The sequence below is a fragment of the Megalobrama amblycephala genome, linkage group LG9, assembly GCF_018812025.1.
Source record: "Megalobrama amblycephala isolate DHTTF-2021 linkage group LG9, ASM1881202v1, whole genome shotgun sequence".
NCBI classification, from domain to species: domain Eukaryota; kingdom Metazoa; phylum Chordata; class Actinopteri; order Cypriniformes; family Xenocyprididae; genus Megalobrama; species Megalobrama amblycephala.
This window is the reverse complement of record NC_063052.1, coordinates 36,447,958-36,473,194: the sequence shown is the minus strand read 5'-3', so window position 1 is coordinate 36,473,194 and position 25,237 is coordinate 36,447,958. Positions and strand designations below refer to the sequence as shown.

Genomic DNA, 25,237 nt, shown 5'->3' with positions numbered 1-25,237 from the left:
ATCATATGCTGACTCTTGATGTCTGTGTGTGTTTAAACACTGAAGCTTCAGTGTGTAATGTATTTTTCTTAAAAAAAAAAAGCTTAAAAGCTTCTACTACTGTTGGATCTCAAGCTGTAAAATCACAGGACTACAATCATTAATACTAAAGCTACACATCAAGCATATGGTCAGAGATTTCGACACTAAACGACATCAGGCCATCGCATGATGACAATATCATCACCAAACATATTGTGACCAGATCATATTTTCTTTGACCATAACAAATGTGCTTTACTACGGAAGCCCTGAACCGCATGGTGAAAAAAAAAAAAAAAAAACTTGGTAGGGAGGAAAAAAAAAAAATCGAAAAGTTATCTCATTTCAACATAATAAGTCGTTATAACGACATAATATCTCGTTATTTCAACATAATAAGTCGTTATAACGACATAATATCTCGTTATTTCAAGATATTAAGTCGTTATAACGACATAATATCTCGTTATTTCAACATAATAAGTCGTTATAACGACATAATATCTCGTTATTTCAACATAATAAGTCGTTATAACGACATAATATCTCGTTATTTCAAGATATTAAGTCGTTATAACGACATAATATCTCGTTATAACGACATAATATCTCGTTATTTCAACATAATAAGTCGTTATAACGACATAATAAGTCGTTATTTCAACATAATAACTCTTTATTATCTATCAAGTATGATAAAGGACATACCTGCGATAACGTTCCCAGTGGTGCAATGTTAAAATATTGGACCGCCAGTCTAGCTTTTACTGCGATCGCCGCGGTTCGAATCCGCCTTTTGCCGAGTTCGTTCTTCTCTAGTTTCACTTCACATATCAAAAAAGGCATTTATTTTCAATAGAAATTAATGCAATGTTATAAAAGTGCAAATAACCTGCCTAACGAGTGTTTAATAAAATTCAAAGTATTTATTGGGCAGGGTTAGCAGCATGTTCGATATTACCCACTAGAGGGCAGAATAAGACAGGGAATCAATTAAACAGCGCAATAGTTATGTTGAACTACTGTTACAATTTGGTGCTCCAAAATCCCAGAGGTTTATCATGGGAATTTGCGTTCATCCCAGGCTAACCTTTATTGAGGTTAAATTTATTAGACCATAGTAAATAAAACAATTTACAGTGCAAATGTCAGGGGTGTCAAACTTACAGCCCGGTGTCCAATCTGATTTGAACTATAATAAAACATAGAGATGCACTAGTCCAGGGGCCAAAAAACGTTTTTTACGTTTTTTTTTAATTATTATTCTGGGCTTGCAAACAAACTGCTTTGTAATATTTTCTAAAGATATAAAAATCAAAATAGGTGCTAATATATTGAAATAATAGGACACGGAGTGTCTATTTACAGTAAGTGCAAATAGCGTCCCTTGTTGACAAACACTCTTTACAGTATAGCTCCAATGTCTGGTTGGGCCACTGAAGTTTAAAAAGGGACAGTTGTAATTCGATGTATTCAGTGGCGTAACAATAGCATGTAGGGTTTCAGATTTTGGCTTTTACAGCGATCGCTGCAGGGTCGAATCAGCATTTTGCAGAGCTCACCCAATAAAAGAGCTCACTCCTATTTTCTCATCATATACATTTTCAATAAAATGAAAATAATGTTCAAAAAGTGGAAATAAAATGTGAACAAGTGTTTAATAATATTAAAAGTGTTCATTGAGTAGGGTTGGTGGAAAGTGGAGGGGTTTTATTCTCCCAATAATGCAGCATCCATTTAATAATTTTAATAAATATAATCACTCTATATGATATTATTGCATCCTGTACAAAAATACTGAGGTACAAATAGTATCTGCCAATACCAGCCTACAGCATCTAAATACTATTTACACTTCTTGCAAAGAACTGATAGGCTACTTTTACATGGTGTCAATAGAATATATCGCTATTTTCACCTAGTATAAATAGCATATCGTGAAAATGCTGCTATTGTCATTTAGTATAAATAGGATGTCTAATAAATTTATGGTCTAATAAATTTAACCTCAATAAAGGTTAGCCTGGGATGAACGCAAATTCCCATGATAAACCTCTGGGATTTTGGAGCACCAAATTGTAACAGTAGTTCAACATAACTATTGCGCTGTTTAATTGATTCCCTGTCTTATTCTGCCCTCTAGTGGGTAATATCGAACATGCTGCTAATCCTGCCCAATAAATACTTTGAATTTTATTAAACACTCGTTAGGCAGGTTATTTGCACTTTTATAACATTGCTTTAATTTCTATTGAAAATAAATGCCTTTTTTGATATGTGAAGTGAAACTAGAGAAGAACGAACTCGGCAAAAGGCGGATTCGAACCGCGGCGATCGCAGTAAAAGGTAGACTGGCAGTCCAATATTTTAGCATTGCGCCACTGGGGACGTTATCACGGGAACGTCCTTTATCATACTTGATAGATAATAAAGAGTTATTATGTTGAAATAACGACTTATGTCGTTATAACGACTTATTATGTTGAAATAACGAGATATTATGTCGTTATAACGAGATATTATGTCGTTATAACGACTTAATATCTTGAAATAACGAGATATTATGTCGTTATAACGACTTATTATGTTGAAATAACGAGATATTATGTCGTTATAACGACTTATTATGTTGAAATAACGAGATATTATGTCGTTATAACGACTTAATATCTTGAAATAACGAGATATTATGTCGTTATAACGACTTATTATGTTGAAATAACGAGATATTATGTCGTTATAACGACTTATTATGTTGAAATAACGAGATATTATGTCGTTATAACGACTTAATATCTTGAAATAACGCGATATTATGTCGTTATAACGACTTATTATGTTGAAATAACGAGATAACTTTTCGATTTTTTTTTTCCTCCCTACCAAGTTTTTTTTTTTTTTTTTTCACCATGCGGTTCAGGGCTTCCGTACTTTACAAACACAAAGTTGGAGCGATCAGAGAACAATTAATAATAAAAGGTAAAGAGTCAAGAGCCCGACTAAAGCAAACGCTGACCTCTTTCATGGTGACTTGAAATGAAACATTCCATTAATTAACACCTTTTTTCTCTCTTTCCTTCAGTGATTCTGCTTATTATCATCAGGTGTCACCACTAATTGTCAATCATCACTCAATCATCAATCAATTATCCCATTAACTTTAACACTGCTTCAGTGTTAATTTTTAACACCCGGCAAGATGGACTCATATATGTACACTTTTAGTTAAACCAAAAATACAAATTATTTTAATAAAAAGCAGGAATATTTGTACACACCTTTGCTGCTGCCTGGTTCTTGCATCAGTGTCTTCCTTTTCTTCTTTCTCCAAGCGGAAAAATAAGCCTCTCTGTGATTGGTCAGTTTTCACGCTCATTTGTTTTTACTGTATTTCAGTTTACAGTAAATGAAAAATACTGTATTTTATTGATGCCAATGGGACATTTCCCATAATGCAACTTTTAAATACAGTAACATACTGTATAACTGTTTTACAGTAAAATACAGTTCATATTACAGTAAAATACTGTGTAATTTACAGAAATTGCTAACAGTGTACTGACTCTGGTGATTGTGTTATTCTTGTGCTTCTTGATTTAACTGCTGCATTTGACACTGTGGACCGTGAAATCCTGATTTCACGTTTGGAGCAGTGGGTGGGCATCAAGGGCATAGCACTTGAATGGTTTAAGTCCTACCTGGACGGTCGGATTTTCAGTGTCAGTTGTGGTGACTCTGAGTCCTCCTCTGCTCCTCTCTCTTGTGGGGTCCCACAGGGCTCAGTTTTAGGCCCACTTCTCTTCTCTTTGTATTTGCTCCCACTAGATTCAATAATCAGGAAGCATGGCATGTCTTTCCACTTTTACGCAGATGATAGCCAGATTTATGTGCCTTTTAAAAAGAACGACACTGTCGGACCATTACTCGAGTGTCTTGCTGATATACAGGCCTGGATGTCTCTTATTTTTTAAGTTTTAATGTAAAAAAGACAGAGGTGATGGTTTTTGGTGGCACCATTGGGACCCCTTCTGTTGATTTGGGGGCCTTGGCCCAGTACAACAAACAAACAATCACTAACCTAGGGGTTAAAATCGACGCTGACCTCAAGCTTGACAGTCAGATCAGGGCAGTCATTAAATCAAGCTTTTTTCAACTGAGGCAGCTGGCCAAAGTAAAGCCATTTTTTTCGAGGCAACACTTTGAGACAGTAATCCACGCCTTTGTTACCACTCGGCTGGATTACTGTAATGCACTGTATGTGGGGGTTAGTGGGTCTTCTGTTGCTCGTCTGCAGATGGTTCAAAATGCTGCAGCACTTATGTTAACGGGAACGCACAAATACGAGCACATTTCCTCTATTTTAGCCTCACTTCACTGGCTGCCCATAAATTTTAGGATCCATTTTAAAATTCTCTTATTTGTTTTTAAATCTCTAAATGGTCTTGCTCCACCCTACGTTTCTGAGCTGCTACACCCTTATACACCCACCCGTTCTCTCAGGTCAGCTGATCAACTGCTCCTGAATGTGCCCAAAACAAGACGGAATCTCAGAGGGGACCGTGCCTTTGCTGTAGCAGCTCCTAAACTGTGGAATGATCTGCCACTGCCCATTAGACAGGCCTCTTCATTGTCTTCTTTTAAGTCACTTCTTAAAACCCACCTTTTCTCTTTGGCCTTTGACACTTGATTTTGACATTTGTTTCTTAATTTGTTTTGTTTTTATGTCTTGTATGAGTTGAGTATTTTATGTTTTATATATTTTTCTGTACAGCACTTTGGTCAACTTTGGTTGTTTTAAAGTCCTTTATAAATAAAGTTTGATTGATTGATTGATTGATTGATAATGAAGAAGGATGAAGTTTAATTCTTCAGTTGAAGGATTTTGAAAACCGCCTAAAAACACTGAAGTATGATCAATAGTAACACTCATTCTTATCAAACACCACTAATAATGTGTTGATTGTCCTGGTTGAGCAGAGAAACACAGAGGAGGAGAAAGCAGCCCGTGTCGAGCTCCTCACTGATCTCATCCGCTCCATTGAGAGATGTCAGACTGAACTGCTGGAGATGATGGAGGAGCAGCAGAAAGCAGCAGAGAAACAGGAGGAAGTGCTCATTGAAGAGCTGGAGCAGGAGATCACTGAGCTAAAGATGAGAAACACTGAGCTGGAGCAGCTCTCACACACTGAAGATCACCTCCACCTCCTACAGGTCAGTCAACATCTCTCTGATCAATGATAATGCAGTATATGACACCATAACACTCCCCATGCTGAAGGATTTCTCCTCTCTCCTGCTGTAGATTTACTCATCCCTGTGCAGCTCTAGAAACACCAGGAACTGGTCTGAGATCAGTGTGAAGACTGATGAGAGTCTGGAGACTCTGAGGAGAGCTCTGACTCAACTGCAGGACACTGTACAGGAGAAACTCACACTAACTGGTATGATAATATCAAATACACTATATAGATACATATATTTATTATCTTTAAATATCAGCAGTGTTGGGGAAAATTACTTTTTAAAATATTGCAATATAGCGTTAGTCCCTAAAAAATAACTAATTGCATTACTTAATTTTTACGGAATTAAGTTACTTTTGTGTTACATGTTTGTTTTTAATAACAAAAAAAAGTTATATTTTTGACAAATGTAAAGGCTTTTTTACATCAAAAGTGAAATAAGCCTCAGGCTGAAGGAAATGTAAATTCACACCTGTACAGTAGAGGGCGCAGCTCAAACTAACCTTTCAGCTGTGCAGCAGACGCAGGAGAAGAAAATTCAAGACTCTTACTTCAGCAATAAAAACAACAAAAAAATGAAACAGAAATGTGATGTTTATCCAAAATAATTTTGCTTATTATTATGGTTGAAATTGATCATCGAAGGTCAGCAGAAAATACATCGTTTAATAAAGTGAGATTAAATACCTCACTTATTTAACATGTTAAAGGAACACTCCACTTTTTTTGAAAACAGGCTCATTTTCCAACTCCCCTAGAGTTAAACTGTTTTACCGTTTTCGGTACCACGTTTAGCATAGCTTAGCATAGTTCATTGAATCTGATTAGACCGTTAGCATCTCGCTTAAAAATGACCATAGAGTTTAAATATTTTTTTCCTATTTAAAACTTGACTCTTCTGTAGTTACTAGGGGTGTGACAAGACGGGTATCTCACGAGACGAGACGAGACTCGAGATTGAGTTCACGAGACGAGACAAGATGGCGAAATACGTGACTAGAAAAAATAGTCTGCAGGTGTATTTGAAATGTTGTAACTAATCATTTTGTAATGAATGTCATTTCAGTTCTACTTTCTGAGTATGAATTATCATATGCAGTAAAAGACAACAATACTCAAGTACTGTAAAAGGTTTTGCCACTAACAAACTGACTTCTCTTCTGTATGATTTCAGTCTCTTCAGACCTTACTGTACATGATTTATGAGCTTCTACAACTTTTGACCTCCTAACTGAACTCCTTTCCACAAACTGATCATAGAAATAAAAACAGTAGCCTATGAATAAAAATGGTAACACTTTACAATAAGGTCTCATTTATTAACATTAATGTATTAACCAACATCAATTAACAATGAGCAATATATTTGCTACAGTATTTATTAATCTTTGTTTAAGTTAGTTGATAAAAATAGTCATTCATTGTTAGTTCATGATAGTTCACAGTGCATTAACTAATGTTAACAAATGAAACCTTATTGTTTGTGCTTAATAAGATTAAGAGAAAACTGTTATTAATTTTTATGGTAACACTTTACAATAAATTCAACCATAATCGCACTCAATATTCAAAGTGCAAATAAGACCAAATTTTTATTTGATACAGAGCTAAGAGATGGTTACAACTACACTGCCCAGCCTAAAATAGCTTTCATATTGAGAGATATTAGCATTCATCAGGGAACCGTTTTCAAAATGCGGGGTATTGAAAACGCGTTTGAATGCGCGCTCGCGTTTACTTTCACTTTCAGCGATCGCGCGTAACTCTGTAAATATGGAGCGGCGGCGACCGTAATCCAACTGAATTAAATGTTTTTTTATTTTAATGCAAAGCAAAACGACAGTGGAGCCGTAATGTAAACGTTTCTTAATCATCCTAACATTCTGACACCAGGAGACTACTTTTCGCCTCAACGAGAAATCTCGTCACAGTTTAGTCTCGTCACACCCCTAGTAGTTACATCATGTACTAAGACCGACTGAAAATGAAAAGTTGGGGCCGATAAGATTGATATGGCTAGGAACTATATTCTCATTCCGGCGTAATAATCAAGGAACTTTGCTGCCGTACCATGGCTGAATTTAGCTCATGAGATTAATCCCAGAAAAATCATGCGATTAATCACGATTAAATGTTTTAAAGGATTAGTTCACTTTTAAATAAACTTTTGCTGATAATTTACTCACCCCTATGTCATCCAAGATGTCCATGTCTTTCTTTCTTCAGTCGAAAAGAAATTAAGGTTTTTGATGTAAACATCCTAGAACTAGGATTTTTCTCCATATCATTCATTTCAATGGGCACCAAACGGTTGAAGGTCCAAATGGCAGTGCAGCTTCAAAGGGCTTTAAACGACACCAGACGATACCAGACGATGAATAAGGGTCTTATCTAGCGAAACGATCAGTCATTTAAACAATTTTTTAAAAAGTTTTATAAGCACAAATGCTGGATTTGCTCTTTTCTCCGATGCGCGTTCGTGACGTCACGTAATACGCAATTACGTTGAAAAGGTCACGGTTGACGTAGGCGTAGCAACCACAGTTTCATTCGCTCAGGATTGTGTATAGAGTCTGGGAACGTGACGTCAGCGACGCATTGCATTCTGGGACTTTAGATCACCGTCAGTACAGTAGAGACTGGGAAGTAGTGGAGGAAGATGTTAAAATTTATATTATACAGTTAAAAACATATTAGAATGGCGAACGCTGGCTGTGTTATGAACTATCTGCATATACTGACCAGCGTGGAAAACGGATGTGAAATGAAGCGCCATTTTGTCCCATTTTCGGGACATTCTAAAACGCTTAATATGGCGTAATGTAAGTAAACATCATACTAATAGCCCAGAATTTGAACACAACGCGTTTAATTTCATGTTAAACGCTTTCCTCCCATAGAAACTATGTACAGCAAAGCAGATGAGCCCAGAATATGAACAAAATGCGTCTTATTACACGTTAAGTCACTGTCCATTAAGCGTTTTCTTTATGGGAGGAAAATGCGTACGTGTTAAATGTGTTGCGTTCATATTCTGGGCTTATCTGCTTTTCTGTACATAGTAAACACCAAACTAATAAAGCATACTAAATTTAGTTTGTTAATAACACTGTTTTAGTAAATTAAGCCACATTTTCACATTATGCGTTACTCATTTTCTGCCTTCCAGCTTAGAAACGACACAATGGTGAAAGTGAAACTCAATGAAAATAAACTTGAACAAAATGTGGCTTTGTCATTTGTATTTATTACAGATTAATAACTTCTGATCCACTTGAATATGTAAGTGCTCACACCATTAATAATGTAGGTAAACACGTTTAGAACTGTCATTTGTGTCATTGCGATCACTCTCCGTGTTCATAAAGCAATACCTCTGATTCATTGTTCAGCTTGTCTCGGTAAGAAATTATGTATTTATTCTATTTAGGTCCAGTAAAACTTACTTGGTGTAGCAACTCCACAATATAATTAATTTCAGAGCTGCATTACAGAGGGTCGTGCTCTTATGTTATCCCTTAATGCTTAACATGAAGAAATCAGGGCTATCATCATTTATATCATATGCTGGCTGAGATCAATCTATTGTGTTTATTATTTTATCTGGCAGATATATCGGTGCCGTTTAGTTATTAAAAACTGCAATAGAGAAATCACTTTGGTCCTGTGTGTGGTCCGATAGAAGGCGTCAGTGTGATTTCTATGTGTGTGTATATCATGTCCTGGCCACACGACTGGGCGATCGAATCAACACAAGAGATTCAAATATTAGTCCATTTATTCTAAGCAAGTGCATGCAGCTCTCAAAAAAAATTAACGTAAATAGTCTTTTTCTCATCTGGTGATTTGTATTTGTTGTCATTGTACGCTCCTGAGCGTGACCTAAAACATGGCGGCGACTACCCAGAATGCAATGAGCAGTGACGTAGTTTGCCAAGCTCTGTCCTGACAAAAATTTTCTTTTAGGCTTTCTAATATTAAAACACCCAGGATACACACACCTTTCAAGCGTGAGTTTAAAATATTCTAACTGACCGCCAGAGTGAGTTTTTTTTAAGGCGACCCTTATTTTAGAACGTTTGCCCCAGAGCCGTTATATGTTTATTTAAGGTCGTTTCTATGGCGATATTTTAATGGCAAATGTCGAGAGCGCATCCAAGTGATGCGCGCGAGCACAAATGGCTCTGCTCTCGATCAGATACATGTGCGCGCTCCAACTCAAACTTTCCTTGCATCAGATATCAGCGAGAGCATGACTCGCGACAACGCTATGAAAAAACTAAATAAACAGCATTTAAACACTGTGAAACATTCCAAAGGGCAGGTCACACCCTTTCAAACCGAAGTTGCGACTCGAGCTTGAGTGTAAACATAACCGTAGTTATTGGAGTTTATAGCAGCAATGGAAATATAGAAATTAACGTTTTGAGAATCTTGAGAAAATATCGAAATCAGCCCTTGTCTGCTCCTCTCACCCTGTCACCTCAGTGCCTTCAATGAATCCGCGACCTCCGACAAAGTAAGCAGATTTTCCATCATCACAGGCTTTTTTGATCAGAGGCCATAACTTTAGTCTCCTGTCTCTGTCCTCCTTCGTCAGATCCTCTTTAAATTGCATGCCTTGGTTCCGAAGAAACTCGCTGCTCTTAGCCGCCTTCCAAACGGCATCTCTGAATCTCCTGGCTGTGAAGCGAATGATTGTTGCACAGGGCCTCGATTCGTTAGCGCGCTTGGTACCCAGTCGGTGAGCGACATCTATAGCATCTGGTAGTTTCGTCGTTTCATGTGGAAGCAGCTCATGGCACACACGGATAACTTCTTCTCGCACGTTCTCTTTTATCGCCTCTGATAATCCATATAGCCGCAAGTTCCAACGCCTACCGTACCGCTCTAAATCCGTCACCCGACTCATGCACAGCCTGGTTGTCTGTTCACCCCTGTCGATCCGTTTTTCCATGTAAAGCATTTTGCTCTTCAACTCTTTTATTTCTGCGCAGGCGGTTTGGACCATCGATTCTAGAGCATCACTTCTTGTATTGATAAGGTTAGCGAGCGTCGAGATTATTTCATCGGGATTAGAATTCCCTGTTTTCACGTTGGTGAATGTTGGCTTTTTCGCAAGTGGAGGTTTAGACGGAGTTACAGGGTATGGCGGAAAATCGTCTTCATCTTCCGTCATATGTTTGTCTTGAATCAAACCACTTTCGTAGCTATGATCGTTATTAGCAGGCACATGTGAATCACTTTTTCCGGAGTCACTGACTTTTTTGTGCAGATTTGGGCATGCTTTAAGTAAAAACTATCTTATAAACCAAAACGCTTATGAAGTTTGCTGACAGTTACGTCTATTACTTTCCTGTTAAAAGTTTGGTGCTGAGAGCTCGAAACTTTTGACTATTCACGCTGCCATCTTGCCGGAATCGCCCCGCACATTTGTAAAAACACTGACTCGATACTTCCGCCTACGTCAACCGTGACCTTTTCAACGTAATTGCGTATTATGTGACGTCACAAACGCGCATCGGAGAAAAGCGCAAGGCTAGCATCTGTGCTTATAAAACTTAAACTTTTTTTTTTTTAATGACCGTTTCGCTAGATAAGACCCTTAGCATATCTGCAAACACATTTAGATGAGAAACTACAGAAAGAAACATAAACTGTTAGTCTTTTCAGCTGTCTCACATAAGTTTTGTGAATATGTTTTAGATAAAAATCAGTTTAGCAGAAGTAAATCAAATCAAACTGAAAGACATCAAGGGTTTAAGATATGAAGGTCTGTATAGGCCATAATTATCGAAAAGCCTCTTACAAGCACTAGTGAAATAAAAAACATTAATCAACCACATGAAATTTGTTCATATGCAACTGAAAAGCCTCTTACAAACAATATAGTGAAACAAAAAACATTAATCAACCTTAGTGAATTTCAGAACTGTTGCTCAAACAGCTTTGGAGTGTTGAGCTTTAATATTAAATGTATAAGTTTAATGTTTATAGAATTGTATTTGCTAAATTACCATAACAATAATCCACTCGAAAACATTAGATACAAATAATATTAAGAAATATTAAGAGCTCAAACTCAAAGCAATAGGGGTTTCTGTTTGATTCTTGTTGTGGCAAAAAATCAACCCGACTCTACTGCATAAGAGATAAACACGTCCAATTGTCTTTAAAGGTTTTATTTCTTGCAAGAAAGGTCAAACAGTCAACAGAAACACAAGTAGCTGCAGAGTAGCTGAGAGACAAAGAACGAAAGCTTCCCCTCACTTTTTTTACTCTAACCTCCAAGGCTGAAGCCTCTGTCCTTTTACCATATTAGGAACATCTCTTAGCGGCTGTAACTTTTCACACATTGTTAGCACAGACATGTTTTTTTAACATACATCTTGAATGTTCCCATACCATATCTTGCTCTTTCTATTTCTAACATCTATGTTAACACTATGTTAAACATTACCCCTTAAGCCAACATCATACCATGTTCCATAAGCATTATATTTCATACAAATACAGGTAAAATCATATGAAAAATTAAAATTTCCACAACATTCTCTAAATATTAGCAGAGACACACACATTGATCAGATAAAACATGATATTGTACTCAGTGCTTTAAATATAATCTTAAATCTTGTCTATAATTCCACACATAAACATGTCAAAGATCTGATGATGTTTTATTGTCATGTGTCTCTACAGATCTGAAGAGGATGCAGCAGTATGAAGGTACAGTGTGTGTCTGAACTACACTAGATTACATTCATATACTCACAGATTCATGACTGACCTACAGGATGATTAAACACTGATTAAATATTACAACATCATCACAGAATATCTGTATTAAGTTGTGATTCATACTCTCTGTTTTCTCAGTGGATGTGACTCTGGATCCTGATACAGCTCATCCATATCTCATCCTGTCTGATGATGGAAAACAAGTGAGACATGGAGACATTAGACAGAAACTCCCAAACAAATCAGAGAGATTTAATAGATGTGTAAATGTCCTGGGAAAGGAGGGATTCTCCTCAGGGAGATTTTATTTTGAGGTGCAGGTAAAGGGAAAGACTGCCTGGGATTTAGGAGTGGCCAGAGAATCCATTAACAGGAAGGGAGAGTTTACACTGAGTCCCAGTGATGGATTCTGGACTGTGTGGCTGAGGAATGGGAATGAATATAAAGCTCTATCTGATCCCTCTGTCTCTCTGTCTCTGAGAGTGAAGCCGCAGCGGGTCGGTGTGTTTGTGGATTATGAGGAGGGTCTGGTCTCCTTTTATGATGTGGAGTCCAGATCTCATATCTACTCTTACACTGGTCAGTCTTTCACTGACAAACTCTATCCTTTTTTTAGCCCATGTAATAATGATGGAGGTAAAAACTCAACTCCACTGATCATCACACCTGTCAATCACAATAAATGAATTTACACCCCAATATGAAATAGATACAAGTAATGATCTTAATAATTAAATCTAAATGTGCTACAATTTTTTTTGTTTTTCAGTTTTTAAAATCTGAGCTATAATTACATATTTTAAATGTAAAAATATAATGCTTGTTCAATAAAAGATTTTTTTCATAAACATTTGTTCATAATTTCATGCCATTTTTTCTCCTATCTCTACCTGACAAAGTGAAACTGCCAAACTATAGTAACCAGTGTTACGCAGCACATTTGAGCATCTACAAGAACCAGTGAGGTAATTGTTCTCAAGCAATGCCATGGTAGCTTCCCACTTTCATCCTAGTAGTAAGTTTTGAATGAATATCACTAATTTTCTTCAGCAAATGTATTGTTTATTCACAGCAGACTGATTTTTTGTTTGCCAATTCAATGATCATTCAACCTGAAAGCTAATGAAACTGGTTTCTTCCTCACTTGTCCTTCTCTCCATCAGCTTCCTCCCATCCCTCCATTCTTCTCCAGTATCCTTCTTCAGTTGATGCAAGACCCCCTGATTTATTTCCCCAAAAACCTTCCTGCTCCGGCCCAGGGCTAATCCCCGCCCCAGCTGTGGGGTCCCGTCTGGGTCATAAATCTGAGCCCCTAAATCCTTACCTGGACAGTGTTCAGAAAGTGCATTCCCTGCAGGAAGCTGGGGGTGTTTGTTGTCGAGACGAGGGGGACGGAGCAACGTGATCCTTAAGATAGCCTAAGTGAATTGCACCAGCGCAAATCCGTGCATTTCTCCATTGCACAGTACATCACTCACATTCCGACAGGAAGCTTTAGGAAAGTGTTAGCTTTTACTTTTCCCTTTCCGGGCTTGTTGATCAAGATGATGAAGCAATGTATTTTTATAGAACAATGCATTGTGGGTAACTGGCCTCTTCCCACAGGGTTAAGTGGAAATCCCTTGTCCTACAAGGCTGTGATTCTTAATGTACTGTGTGAAAGGGTTCGGAAGTGTTTTTATAGCAGCTCTGCTCTATTTGTTTGTTTTCCTGCTGCACTCAACCAATGGATTGTGGGTCACCAACAGCAGGAAAACAATGCTAAATTCAGATAATAAAATACAACTAACCTAGTAATTGTGTAGAGCTGTAAGAGAAGACATGTTAGTGGAGAAGAAGAAAACACTTCTCATATCTTTTATTGCTGACATCAAAGGTTGAGCATCCAATCAAACTCTATGGTATTTTTGTGCAATCAATGCCAAAGTTAACAGTTGAATCCCAGGGAAAGCATAAACTGATTTCCGATGAAGTGTCTGCGAAATACATAAATTTAATGTCGGAAACCATGAATTGGACTACACAAAGTTCATGAAAATATGACCCAGACTACATTAAGCGCAGCTTCACTCATGATGAGAGAGAGTTAAAATGGTTTGCGTCGACCACATTGTGTTTTGGCTGCCGAACGCATTGAAATTCAAGAAAACCTTCAAATTTAGAAACCAAACTGGTCAAATAATCTCTTTAGTCCAGGTCATGTTAATAATTTTGCATATTATTGCACTTATGCTAATAGTAGTCCATGTCAATATTGATTTTAAGGATATTTTTGTTTGCGTTTTTAACTGTGTTCATTCACCATGTGATGTCCAACGGTTCCTGAAGCAAATCCAGTTGAGAACCGCCTGTCTGTCTCACAGGCCGAGGGACGGTTTGTGTCAGTCAAAGATTACAGCCTGAGGCAGACTGTTGAAAATGAACCATGGTGTTTGTTGGACCGCAGCTCTCTGGCCGGTAAGAAAATAAGTTAATGGGTGCTTTGAGCTTCTAAGCAGGGGACGGTCAGACCCCCTGAGAGCCGCAGCGCTAGTCTGAGGAGAGGACGGTTGGCAGGACTGGCTGTCTGTTATACATTAGCCGGGTTTTATTTCAGATGGCCTGTAATTACAGGGCTGATGGGGACACATACAGGGCCGTTTGTTCATGATAAAAGTGAGTAAAGGGGTGGGGCTTGATGATGTCACAATGGCCACATACACCACAGTTTTAGGAGTGCCAACTAAAAAGCAGGAAATAAATCACCTAATAGTAAAGAACACAAATGTTGTTAGATGTTGTGATGAACATAGTAAATTTGTCTTGCATTAAATGGTGACACTTTACAAGAAGTTAACTAACAATAAGAAATACATTTGTTCCAGTATTTATTTATCTTTTTCAATACAACTGTTCTTTGTTAGTTCATGTTAGCTCAGGTCCATTAATGGATCCAACTTTTGATTTTAATAATGTGTTCATAATACGGAGCCCTGCACATGACATACGAACAGATATAGCTGCAGTTTTGTCTGCCACTTTTACCGCTCAAGTTCTTTAAAGCAGGATGGATTCTGATTGACTGTCAATGTTTTTATCTGGAATGAATTATTAAAATGTGCTGACATATTAATAAGTCGTGGGAACGATTCGTTATTTCGTGGCCATGATATACATATTTTTTCCGCATGTCATGTGGGCTCAGTATTGGCCGGCTCCTGCATCAGCATCACATGCATGCATCGTGCTGCTCACATGACCAGATCCAGCCAATACTGAGCCGCCGTTCAGACATAAACATTGAAGCTCTGGAATGAAAACAGCGTAGCAGTATGACAGAGAACAGACGAATTTGTTGAATAAAGTCATTATTTTTGTTTTGTTTTTGCACACAAAAAGTATTCTCGATGCTTCATAAAATTAAGGTTGAACCACTGTATTCACGTCGACTATTTTATCAATGTCTTTAATACGTTTCTGGATGCCAAAAGGTGCAAATGACGTTGATGCGTGGATCAGATACCCTTGGATTTCATAAAAAATATTGTAATTTGTGTTCTGAAGACAAATGAAGGTCTTACAGGTTTGGGACGACATGAGGGTGAGTAATGACAGAAAAAAAAAATTTTTTCGTCCCTTTAAGTCAAGACATATAACCTCTGCTTCTATAGCGTCACACCGCAGACAAGATCTCAGTGCTTTGCTTTAACTAGTTCAGTTAATTTCCTTGAATTTTCTGCAAGTGAATCAGTGTTGTTATTGTTGACTAAGGGTATGTTTACTCGACAACAATGTACAAAAAATAGAAACTTTTTCCTTTGCTTATTTCATGTCCAGACGACAGCACTGTCGAAATGATCCCCGTTCACACGGATCCACAAAAACGACTAAAAATACTGTATTCTGCTGCCAGGCCAGTAGTTGGCGATGTCACTTTATAAAGAAACATTACATGCCTATAGACCGAACACGTAATATGCAAGACATCACAAATTTGAGTTTTTGTAGTTTAAATGGAGACAATAATGGTATAATTTTTAAGTTGCACTTTGAAACTTGATATCCAAAGTTTGCTTTTTCAGGCCATCAAAATGTGATTGTCGTGTAAATAAACGGCCAAAAGGCATAAAAAGTTTTCCGTTTTTAGCTGAAAATGGTGTTGTTGTGTAAACAGCCCCTAAAACTATTAAAAATCATTTTCATTAATGCATGTATGTTATGCATTTATACACTATCCCTCTTTCTTTGGAGTTATTTCTATAGTTTATTTGAAGCAAAACTAGTCAAAATATTTTGAAGATTTTCTTTAAATTTCTGTTAAATAGAAATGCATTACTAATTCCCTCAGGAAGGCACATTGTACCTTGATCATGTTAATACTGAATAAAAATTTTAAAAATCATCTTCGTTAATTAAAATAAAACTGAAGTAAAGTATAAATATTATATGAAAAACTGGAAATGTGAAATGAGAAATGTTGCCTTGGCAAGTAACTGTAATAAAAGAAGTTTAAATACTAAAATTACTAAAACTGAAATAAAAAACAATTAAAACTAAATAAAAATATTTTTACAAAATGACAAAAGCACACAACAAAATGACTAAAACTTAAAAAAACTGAAAACATCAAAATAAAAGTGAATTCAAAATATTAATAAATACTATAATGGTATAAAAATTATACTTAAATAACACTGAAGTGATTGGGTTGAGGTATGCAGTTACTCATGTTAATAACCAAACTCAGTGTGTGCAGGTTGTGTGTACACTGCCAATGTGTGTGTTCTGATGCCACATCATCAAACTTCCTATTGGACAATGAGGAAATAATGACCCAATTAGATCATGACTTGGAGATTCTTTGGTGGATTGAACATCTGTGAAGTCTTTCTCTGACCTCACGGGATCTTTAGATTATAGTTTATCCCTTCAGCTGAGTGGATGTAACTGCGTAATGACAAACCCCCTCACTACGGATGAGCCAATTTTCCCAAAACTCTCTCAAAATTAGTCACAACTCCACCATCTCAAGAATTCATCCGCAGGCTTCTCCATTCCTTCAGTTTATCCCATCATTAGGTCATCGTCCAGCGTATGTTTTTCCGAAGTAACTATGTGAGGTGATTCCAGAATTCCAGCCTCCATTTGTCATAAAACAAACAAAATACATGCGCTCTTCATTACAGAGGCACTGGTGAAAAGTTCACACATAATATTTATAATAATGAGAACTTTTCAGGCATTTTGGCCAGTCATTTACACAACGGTGATTTGGGGGCCTGAAACGCAAGCTTTTGAAAACGATACCATTATCGTCTCTGTGTAAACTACACAAACATGAATTTGTGAAAACAGTGACGTCATATGTATGCGTATTACATGTTCAGTCTACAGGCGCGTAGTGTTTCTTGACAAAGTGACGTCGCCAACTACTGGCCTGGCAGAAGAATACAGTGTTTTTACAGTTCGTTTTCATGGATCCCTGTGAACAGGGTTTGTTTTGACAACGTTGTCGTACGCAAAACTTTTCAAAAATGCAAAAGAAAAACTTTTCCATTTTTAGTACATTGTTGTCGTGTAAACGTACTCTTAAAGTTCAACAATATCTTCTCTTCTGTGTCATTCTTATACGTTGTTTACGTCCAGCATCAGAACACCGACTCATTATTAGCCGGCTCCTGCGTCAGCGCCACACGCACGCGTCAAGCTGCTCACGTGATCAGCTTTGGCCAATACTGAGCCGGCGTTCGGACGTAAACACGGAAGCCTCCACTGTGCTTACTGCGTCAACTGCGTAAGGATAATAACAAGGAAGAGAAGAGATTATTAAATTATTAAAGTTGTTATTGCGCACAAAAAGTATTATCGTCGCTTTATAAAATTAAGGTTGAACCACTGCAGTCACATGACTGTTTTAATGATGTTTTACTTTCTGGACCTTGAAAGTGTTGATTATATTGCTGTCTATAGTATGGACAAGTCATATACCTCTCGGATTTTATCAAAAATATCTTAATTTGTGTTCTGAAGATGAACGAAAGTCTTATGGGTGTGGAACGACATGAGAGAGAGTAATTTATGACAGAATAACCCTTTAACATATACAACCTTATAGTAAAGTGCTGATTTATTCAAGGAAGTTTTTCAAACCTTATACCATATAAACCTTATATTAAATAGCATTTTCTTTTGCCCAATAGACTTCTGTTGATATAGCATTACTGTAGATGCAATTTCCTGAGGGATACAAAACTATTTCTGTGGTAATCAACGGCATGGCTCAGATTTTGTATTTGACCTCTAAAGAAACAAGAAAGGCATTTTGCCTCATTTACAAAACACAATAAACAAAGCAAGTCACAATTAATAGCGTGTTTCCCGTTTTCTAGTCCAGAGTCCATCCAACTGAAGGAACAGCCAAACCTCACTCTCTCACACTCCTGCTCCCACAGCTCAAAAGCTGAAAACAATCAATTTCACACAAAAAAATGAGCACGCAAAATCGTAACAATTATATCAATTTACTGCGGTCGTAAACCTTTGTGGAAATGTAAAACCTGATGTATGTCTGAACCAAATACAATTCATATTGAATGCAATCAATCTGGCCACCTTAAGAGAGCCATGAGGCTTTGCTGAAATGAGTCGAGGCCTCTGGAGAGCTCTTAAAAATCCCATATCACACTTAAGGTGGTCCGGTTCAAGCCAGCGTGCTAAATGGGAGGCAGATGCTTGTGCGTGAGTCCCGGATCATTCCCTTTGAGTGCTTTTGGATACAAATGTGAATCTAAATCTGTCAGTGCACATCAGTCAACGTGCACATCAGCTCACGCTCAAGCAGAAGATGTTCACAGATTCACTTCTGTCAGGCTCCTGAGGACGGCCCGTTTTGTAGTATCTTAAAATCGGTGTCACTATCACAGCATCAAAGTCAAAAGTGATTAAATTCAAACTCAGGCACAGGAAAAGAGAAGTGAATGTCACAAAAACAAGTCCAGGTCACATTTCACCCAAAAATAAGAAACAAAAATGAAGCATATTTTGCATTGTGACTTTATTTGAATATAGATATGTACTGTATATATATTGTGTGTGAGATTGTGTATATATATATATATATATATATATATATATATATATATATTAGAATCTGTGTATTAAATAATATGTTGAGTGTGAGCAAAAACATGCCGTTTTTGTGTGTGTCCCTTTAAATGCAAATGAGCTACTGCTCCCGGCCCCCTTTCCAGAAGAGGGTGGAGCTTTAACAGCTCAACAACAACAAAGCTGGAGAATCTCACGCAGCCAAAATGAGGATTGTCAGTAACGGTGTTCAGACTTACATTGTTCAAACCGGAGTCGACACTGATGGAGAGACTCAGGAAGAATTTACAACTTTTAGAATGAAACTGGACGTTTCTGAATGGTTAGTGGATAAATTTATGTAGTTGCTGTGGAGTTGATTCAACTCATCCACTAGCATGTGCCGTCATGTTCATCTTTTTTTGTTGAATTGACCCTCGTTTGTGAAGCAGTCCGGTGTAAAATGACGGCATGTCAACAACACTCTACTACAACAACTCTTCCTCTTCTCTAAAGCAGCCCAACATGGCCCCGCCCCCTTTGTTGTGTGTTCTTGGGGGCGGGTTTATGTAAATTATAGGGTTAGTGATGTCACTAACCCGGGAAGAAGGTTGTTGTAGTCACTACCAGCCATTTGTAGTCCTTAAATCATAATCAATCACCCCTTTAACAAGACATTGAGAGCAAAATGTCCATAATTGTCATGAAAATAATGCAAAAAATGTTTAATGGTACTAATTACTAATATATACAAAGTAAAAATAATTCTTATTTTGGGGTGAAATACGACATGTTTGTGACAAGTTTAGTGAAATCCATGTGAATAAGTTAAACAACTAAAGGTTTAGGCTACTGTTCAGATATTTAATATGTTGTTTACTTGTTTTTTGTCAAAATCATTGATTCTTTAATAATATTTTGTGTGGTAAAGTGCAGTACCTTAAATGTACTCTGCGCAAAAAACCCTGAGAGTTCGCCGAGGTCAGGCGCAATGTGACCGGCTTTAGTTTCTGCTCCTCAGACAGGCTCAGACGACCTTGGCCGGTCCCGCTTTGACTGACTGCATTAGACTGTGTTTTGTTCCGAGACTGAAAGGGATAGGGGACTGACGGCAGCCTCTCGATCCCGCTGAAGGATCAGGTACCGTTTAACAGCGGAAGCGCGAAAGCCGCAGATTCCACAGCGCCACTCAACGTGTCACGGCCAGCGCGCGGAGGGCGGCAACAGCACTACTGGGCTCAATCATTTGAATTTCTCTCATGTTTGCCCCCATGCCGACACTCCCAGCGCTGTTGACGCTCCTCAATCCATCTTCATCGGCCGGTGGAGCTCCGTGACCCTGGGCGGGCCAGGTAGCGCAACATCACAGGTCTTTAAAAGGCAATTCGTGGGAAAAATGGGCAGAAATGTTCACGTTGACAAAGCGCTAAACTGTGACGCGCACTAATGCACATGTGGTTTTGATTCTGTCCCACGTTAATGGCAAATGTCAACCTGAAGTAATAACCAGTCTATGTGACTGAATGAAAACGGTCAAATTTATGGCGTTTGATGTTGAAGAATAAAATGCAATTATTTTCCATATAGCCTATTTATATTAAAACAATTTTTAGGTTTATTATCACAAAACAATGTATCTTTAATAATGATGTGAGCCTATTATTATCAAATACTCACTGTTTGGGGTTAAGTTTTTTTTTTTTTTTATGTTTTTTAAGTCCTTTATGTTCACTAAGGCTGCATTTGATTAAAAAAATACAGTAAAAATATTTTAAAATTAAAAAAAAACTGTTTTCTATTGTAATATAATTAATTTATTCCTATTATCAAAGCTGAATTTTCAGTATTACTCTAGACTTCAGTGTCACATGATCCTTCAGAAATCATTCTAATATGATGATTTACTGCTCAAGAAATATATATATATATATATATATATATATAAACAGAAGTCTTTTGTGTTAAGGTCTTTACTGTCTGTTTTCATCAAATTAATGCATGCTTGCTGAATAAAAGTATTAACTGAAGTTAAACTTTTGGATGGTAGTGTATGTATACTTCAACATTATTCCACAAAAGCTGTTGACGCAGGCTTTTACTGAACCCGACATGTTCCTTTAACAGACAGGCATAAGTAAATGACATTTTGGACTTTTGACTGTGGTATTTAAGGTTGCAATGAAAATATTATTGTTCTGTCATTGACAGAAATATGTAGGCCAAACAAAAGGAGAACTTGACCGTTCAGGAAAGAGTGTGGTTTATACCACTGCACTAAACATTTCATGATCAAATTTGGTGATTTACAAACTGGCCCGTTTTGATGAGATGATTGGGCTACAGAGGAAGTGTGCGTACACCTCTTTTTTCCCTGAAAGTGTTCACTGCGCTCCTGAGATGCTCAATTGTGGTTTACAGCTGTTTAAACACAAAGATATTCTCACTGTGGTCAGTATAAGAAACCCAATTAGGCAGTAAAGCTGAACTGTAGAGGGGAATAAAAACTAGAGGATCCAAGTCAGTGAACTGAGGTGCCTGCTGCAGTTGCCAGAGGTCGCCATGAAGTGGAGCCATTTGGCATCGGCATTTATTCTGCAGGGATACGGGAGCTTTATTTCCTACTCCAAACACTGGTGTTACCCTGATTTATAGACAACGGGGTTTATGATATGAAACGTGTCAGTTTTAGGTTAAAACTCATGAGAAGGTGAGAGAGAATTCGCAAATATATCACCCGTCAGCACGTATGGAACACGCGGTGAATTTGGAAATCCTTTTTTTTCCAATAACAAATTCTGCTTCTCAGGTGAACCAGCTTCATGCAGCTGTACTGGAAGACTAGGGGATAGTGTTTCCACTGACTATTAACACATACTCGTTGCATTTTATAGGCTAATGCAGTGTTTTACATCTTTTGTTCATAAAAAATATTTAATATATTTATATAAATTAATAAATAAAAAATATATAAATAGTTTAATTATATACATTTGTATGTTTTTTTGTGTAACATTTTAGTAAAGTCTTCATCTTTTGTGCACTTTTGTGAAAAGTGTGGCTCTGGTTTAGTTATAATAAAAATAAATAAATATCAATGTAGTAAATATAATTAAATATTAAGTAATTTTCGTGTAGATAGTTATTTTTGTTAGTATTTTTGTTACTAGTAGCTTGTAGCTTAGTGAACTGTTTTAAAAGTAACTTCTACATCTTTATCAGTTTGACAACACATGTGCTGCAAACACTCACAATGCAACCAAATACAGAAACGCGCAGCAAATACTCACAACGCAACCAAATACAGAAACGTGCTGCAAATACTCACAACGCAACCAAATACAGAAACGCGCTGCAAATACTCACAACGCAACCAAATACAGAAACGCACAGCAAATACTCACAAATCAACAGAAACTCACTGCAAATACTCACAACGCAACCAAATACAGAAACGCGCTGCAAATACTCGCAACGCAACCAAATACAGAAACGTGCTGCAAATACTCACAACGCAACCAAATACAGAAACGTGCTGCAAATACTCACAACGCAACCAAATACAGAAACACGCTGCAAATACTCACAACGCAACCAAATACAGAAACACGCTGCAAATATGCGCAACGCAACCAAATACAGAAACGTGCTGCAAATACTCACAACGCAACCAAATACAGAAACGTGCTGCAAATACTCACAACGCAACCAAATACAGAAAGACACTGCAAATACTCGCAACGCAACCAAATACAGAAACGTGCTGCAAATACTCACAACGCAACCAAATACAGAAACACGCTGCAAATACTCGCAACGCAACCAAATACAGAAACGTGCTGCAAATACTCACAACGCAACCAAATACAGAAACACGCTGCAAATACTCGCAACGCAACCAAATACAGAAACACGCTGCAAATACTCGCAACGCAACCAAATACAGAAACGCGCTGCAAATACTCGCAACGCAACCAAATACAGAAACGCGCAGCAAATACTCGCAACGCAACCAAATACAGAAACACACTGCAAATACTCGCAACGCAACCAAATACAGAAACGTGCTGCAAATACTCACAACACAACCAAATACAGAAACACGCTGCAAATACTCGCAACGCAAATACAGAAACACGCTGCAAATACTCGCAACGCAACCAAATACAGAAACGCGCTGCAAATACTCGCAATGCAACCAAATACAGAAACGCGCAGCAAATACTCACAATGCAACCAAATACAGAAACGCACTACAAGTCAAGTCAAGTCACCTTTATTTATATAGCGCTTTTTACAATGCAGATTGTGTCAAAGCAGCTTTACAGTGATAACTGGTATATAATTTAGCTGCACAGCAGCTCTTAAAGAATAGTGTCAATGCAGGCAGATCAAAGCACTGTTGAATATATGTCAAGAATACTGCTGAATATCAAATGTCAAGTCAAATGTCAAGTGTCCCCAACTAAGCAAGCCAAATACTCACAACACAACCAAATACAGAAACGCGCAGCAAATACTCACAACGCAACCAAATACAGAAACGTGCTGCAAATACTCACAATGCAAGCAAATACAGAAACGCGCAGCAAATACTCACAACGCAACCAAATACAGAAACGCACTACAAATACTCACAACGCAACCAAATACAGAAACGCGCAGCAAATACTCACAACGCAACCAAATACAGAAACGCGCAGCAAATACTCGCAACGCAACCAAATACAGAAACGTGCAGCAAATACTCACAATGCAACCAAATACAGAAACGCACTGCAAATACTCACAACGCAACCAAATACAGAAACGCGCTGCAAATACTCGCAACGCAACCAAATACAGAAACGTGCTGCAAATACTCACAACACAACCAAATACAGAAACACGCTGCAAATACTCGCAACGCAACCAAATACAGAAACGTGCTGCAAATACTCACAACGCAACCAAATACAGAAAGACGCTGCAAATACTCACAACGCAACCAAATACAGAAACACGCTGCAAATACTCGCAACGCAACCAAATACAGAAACATGCTGCAAATACTCACAATGCAACCAAATACAGAAATGTGCTTTTGAAAATGTGCTTTTTTGTGCTTTTGTAATTGGTTGCTTTGTGAGTATTTGCAGCACGTTTCTTTTTTAGGTTGCGAGTATTTGCAGCACATTTCTGTATTTTGCTGGGTGTGAGTATTTGCAGTACTTTTTTGTATTTGGTTGCTGTGACGAGCAGGGCGGGGCGAGGGCCGTGAGAACGGCGCAAGGGATAATGAGCCTCAGCTGCCCGTTGCACCGGTCTTGTATTTCAAGGAGGAGCTCCGGAAGCATAAAAGGGGAGCGACAACAGTGAAGGATGAGAGAGGACCGGGCCTGGATTTTACATTATGTTTTATGATGTTTGTGTGGCCGGCAGTTGGCCGTGGGGGACTGCCGGCATTTTACTTTTGTTTTTGTTGTTTGTTTATTTTGAGTGTTATTAAAGTCTGCTAAACATTCGGCAGTTCCTACCTCCTCCTACCCTTACAAACAAACTGCATTACAGTTGCCTTGCGAATATTTGCAGTGCGTTTCTGTATTTGGTGGCGTTGTATTTGCAGCACATTTCTGTATATGGTTGCGTTGTGAGTATTTGCAGCACATGTTGTCAAGCTGATTTTCTTAATTTGCTGGTGTTTTTTTCTATTTGCATGTGTTTTTCTCAGTTGCAGAGCGTTGAGCTCTCTTGGCCACTGTAAACATCTCTAACATGGCTTATTGTAATACATGTCATCAGAGCATCAAGTGAGCCTCTTCTTTTCACCCCTTTCATAGACCATGATATCAACCTCAATGCTTTTAGCAGGTTTAATTTAGTCTAAAACATGGTTTGACTTTTCTCTTGCTTTTCTCTTTCATATTTCAGATGTAAAATTTGACGTCTTCTGTGGAGGATGGTAAGACAACTCAAAATGTGGATGATAACCCGAGTGGACATTTATTTAAGCACTAGTGATATTTTGACTCATTTTAAGTAATTTGTTATTCTTCCTGGTTTGCGCCGCCCTGCTGTAGAATCGCAGGAGACTGTTTTCAGTGGCGTACATCCATCTGGTTTCTTACAGCTTCCTGGTTAATTCTCTTAACACCTGTTCAACATCTCGTCTCAATACCACCAACATACACGCC

General features: G+C 37.8%; 1 protein-coding gene across 4 annotated transcripts in view; it reads left to right on the top strand.

The window, feature by feature from the left end:
- Nucleotides 1-12,750, top strand: part of LOC125276110 (E3 ubiquitin-protein ligase TRIM39-like) — a 39,565-nt gene extending 26,815 nt beyond the window's left edge. For all 4 annotated transcript variants that reach the window (XM_048203579.1, XM_048203583.1, XM_048203581.1 and 1 more), the window contains 4 exons: nt 4,999-5,232; nt 5,324-5,462; nt 11,967-11,993; nt 12,144-12,750. In XM_048203579.1, coding sequence (XP_048059536.1) covers nt 4,999-5,232; nt 5,324-5,462; nt 11,967-11,993; nt 12,144-12,691 — 948 coding nt within the window. In that variant the 3' untranslated portion in view covers nt 12,692-12,750. The remainder of the gene's footprint in view (nt 1-4,998; nt 5,233-5,323; nt 5,463-11,966; nt 11,994-12,143) is intronic.
- Nucleotides 12,751-25,237: the final 12,487 nt, after the last annotated feature.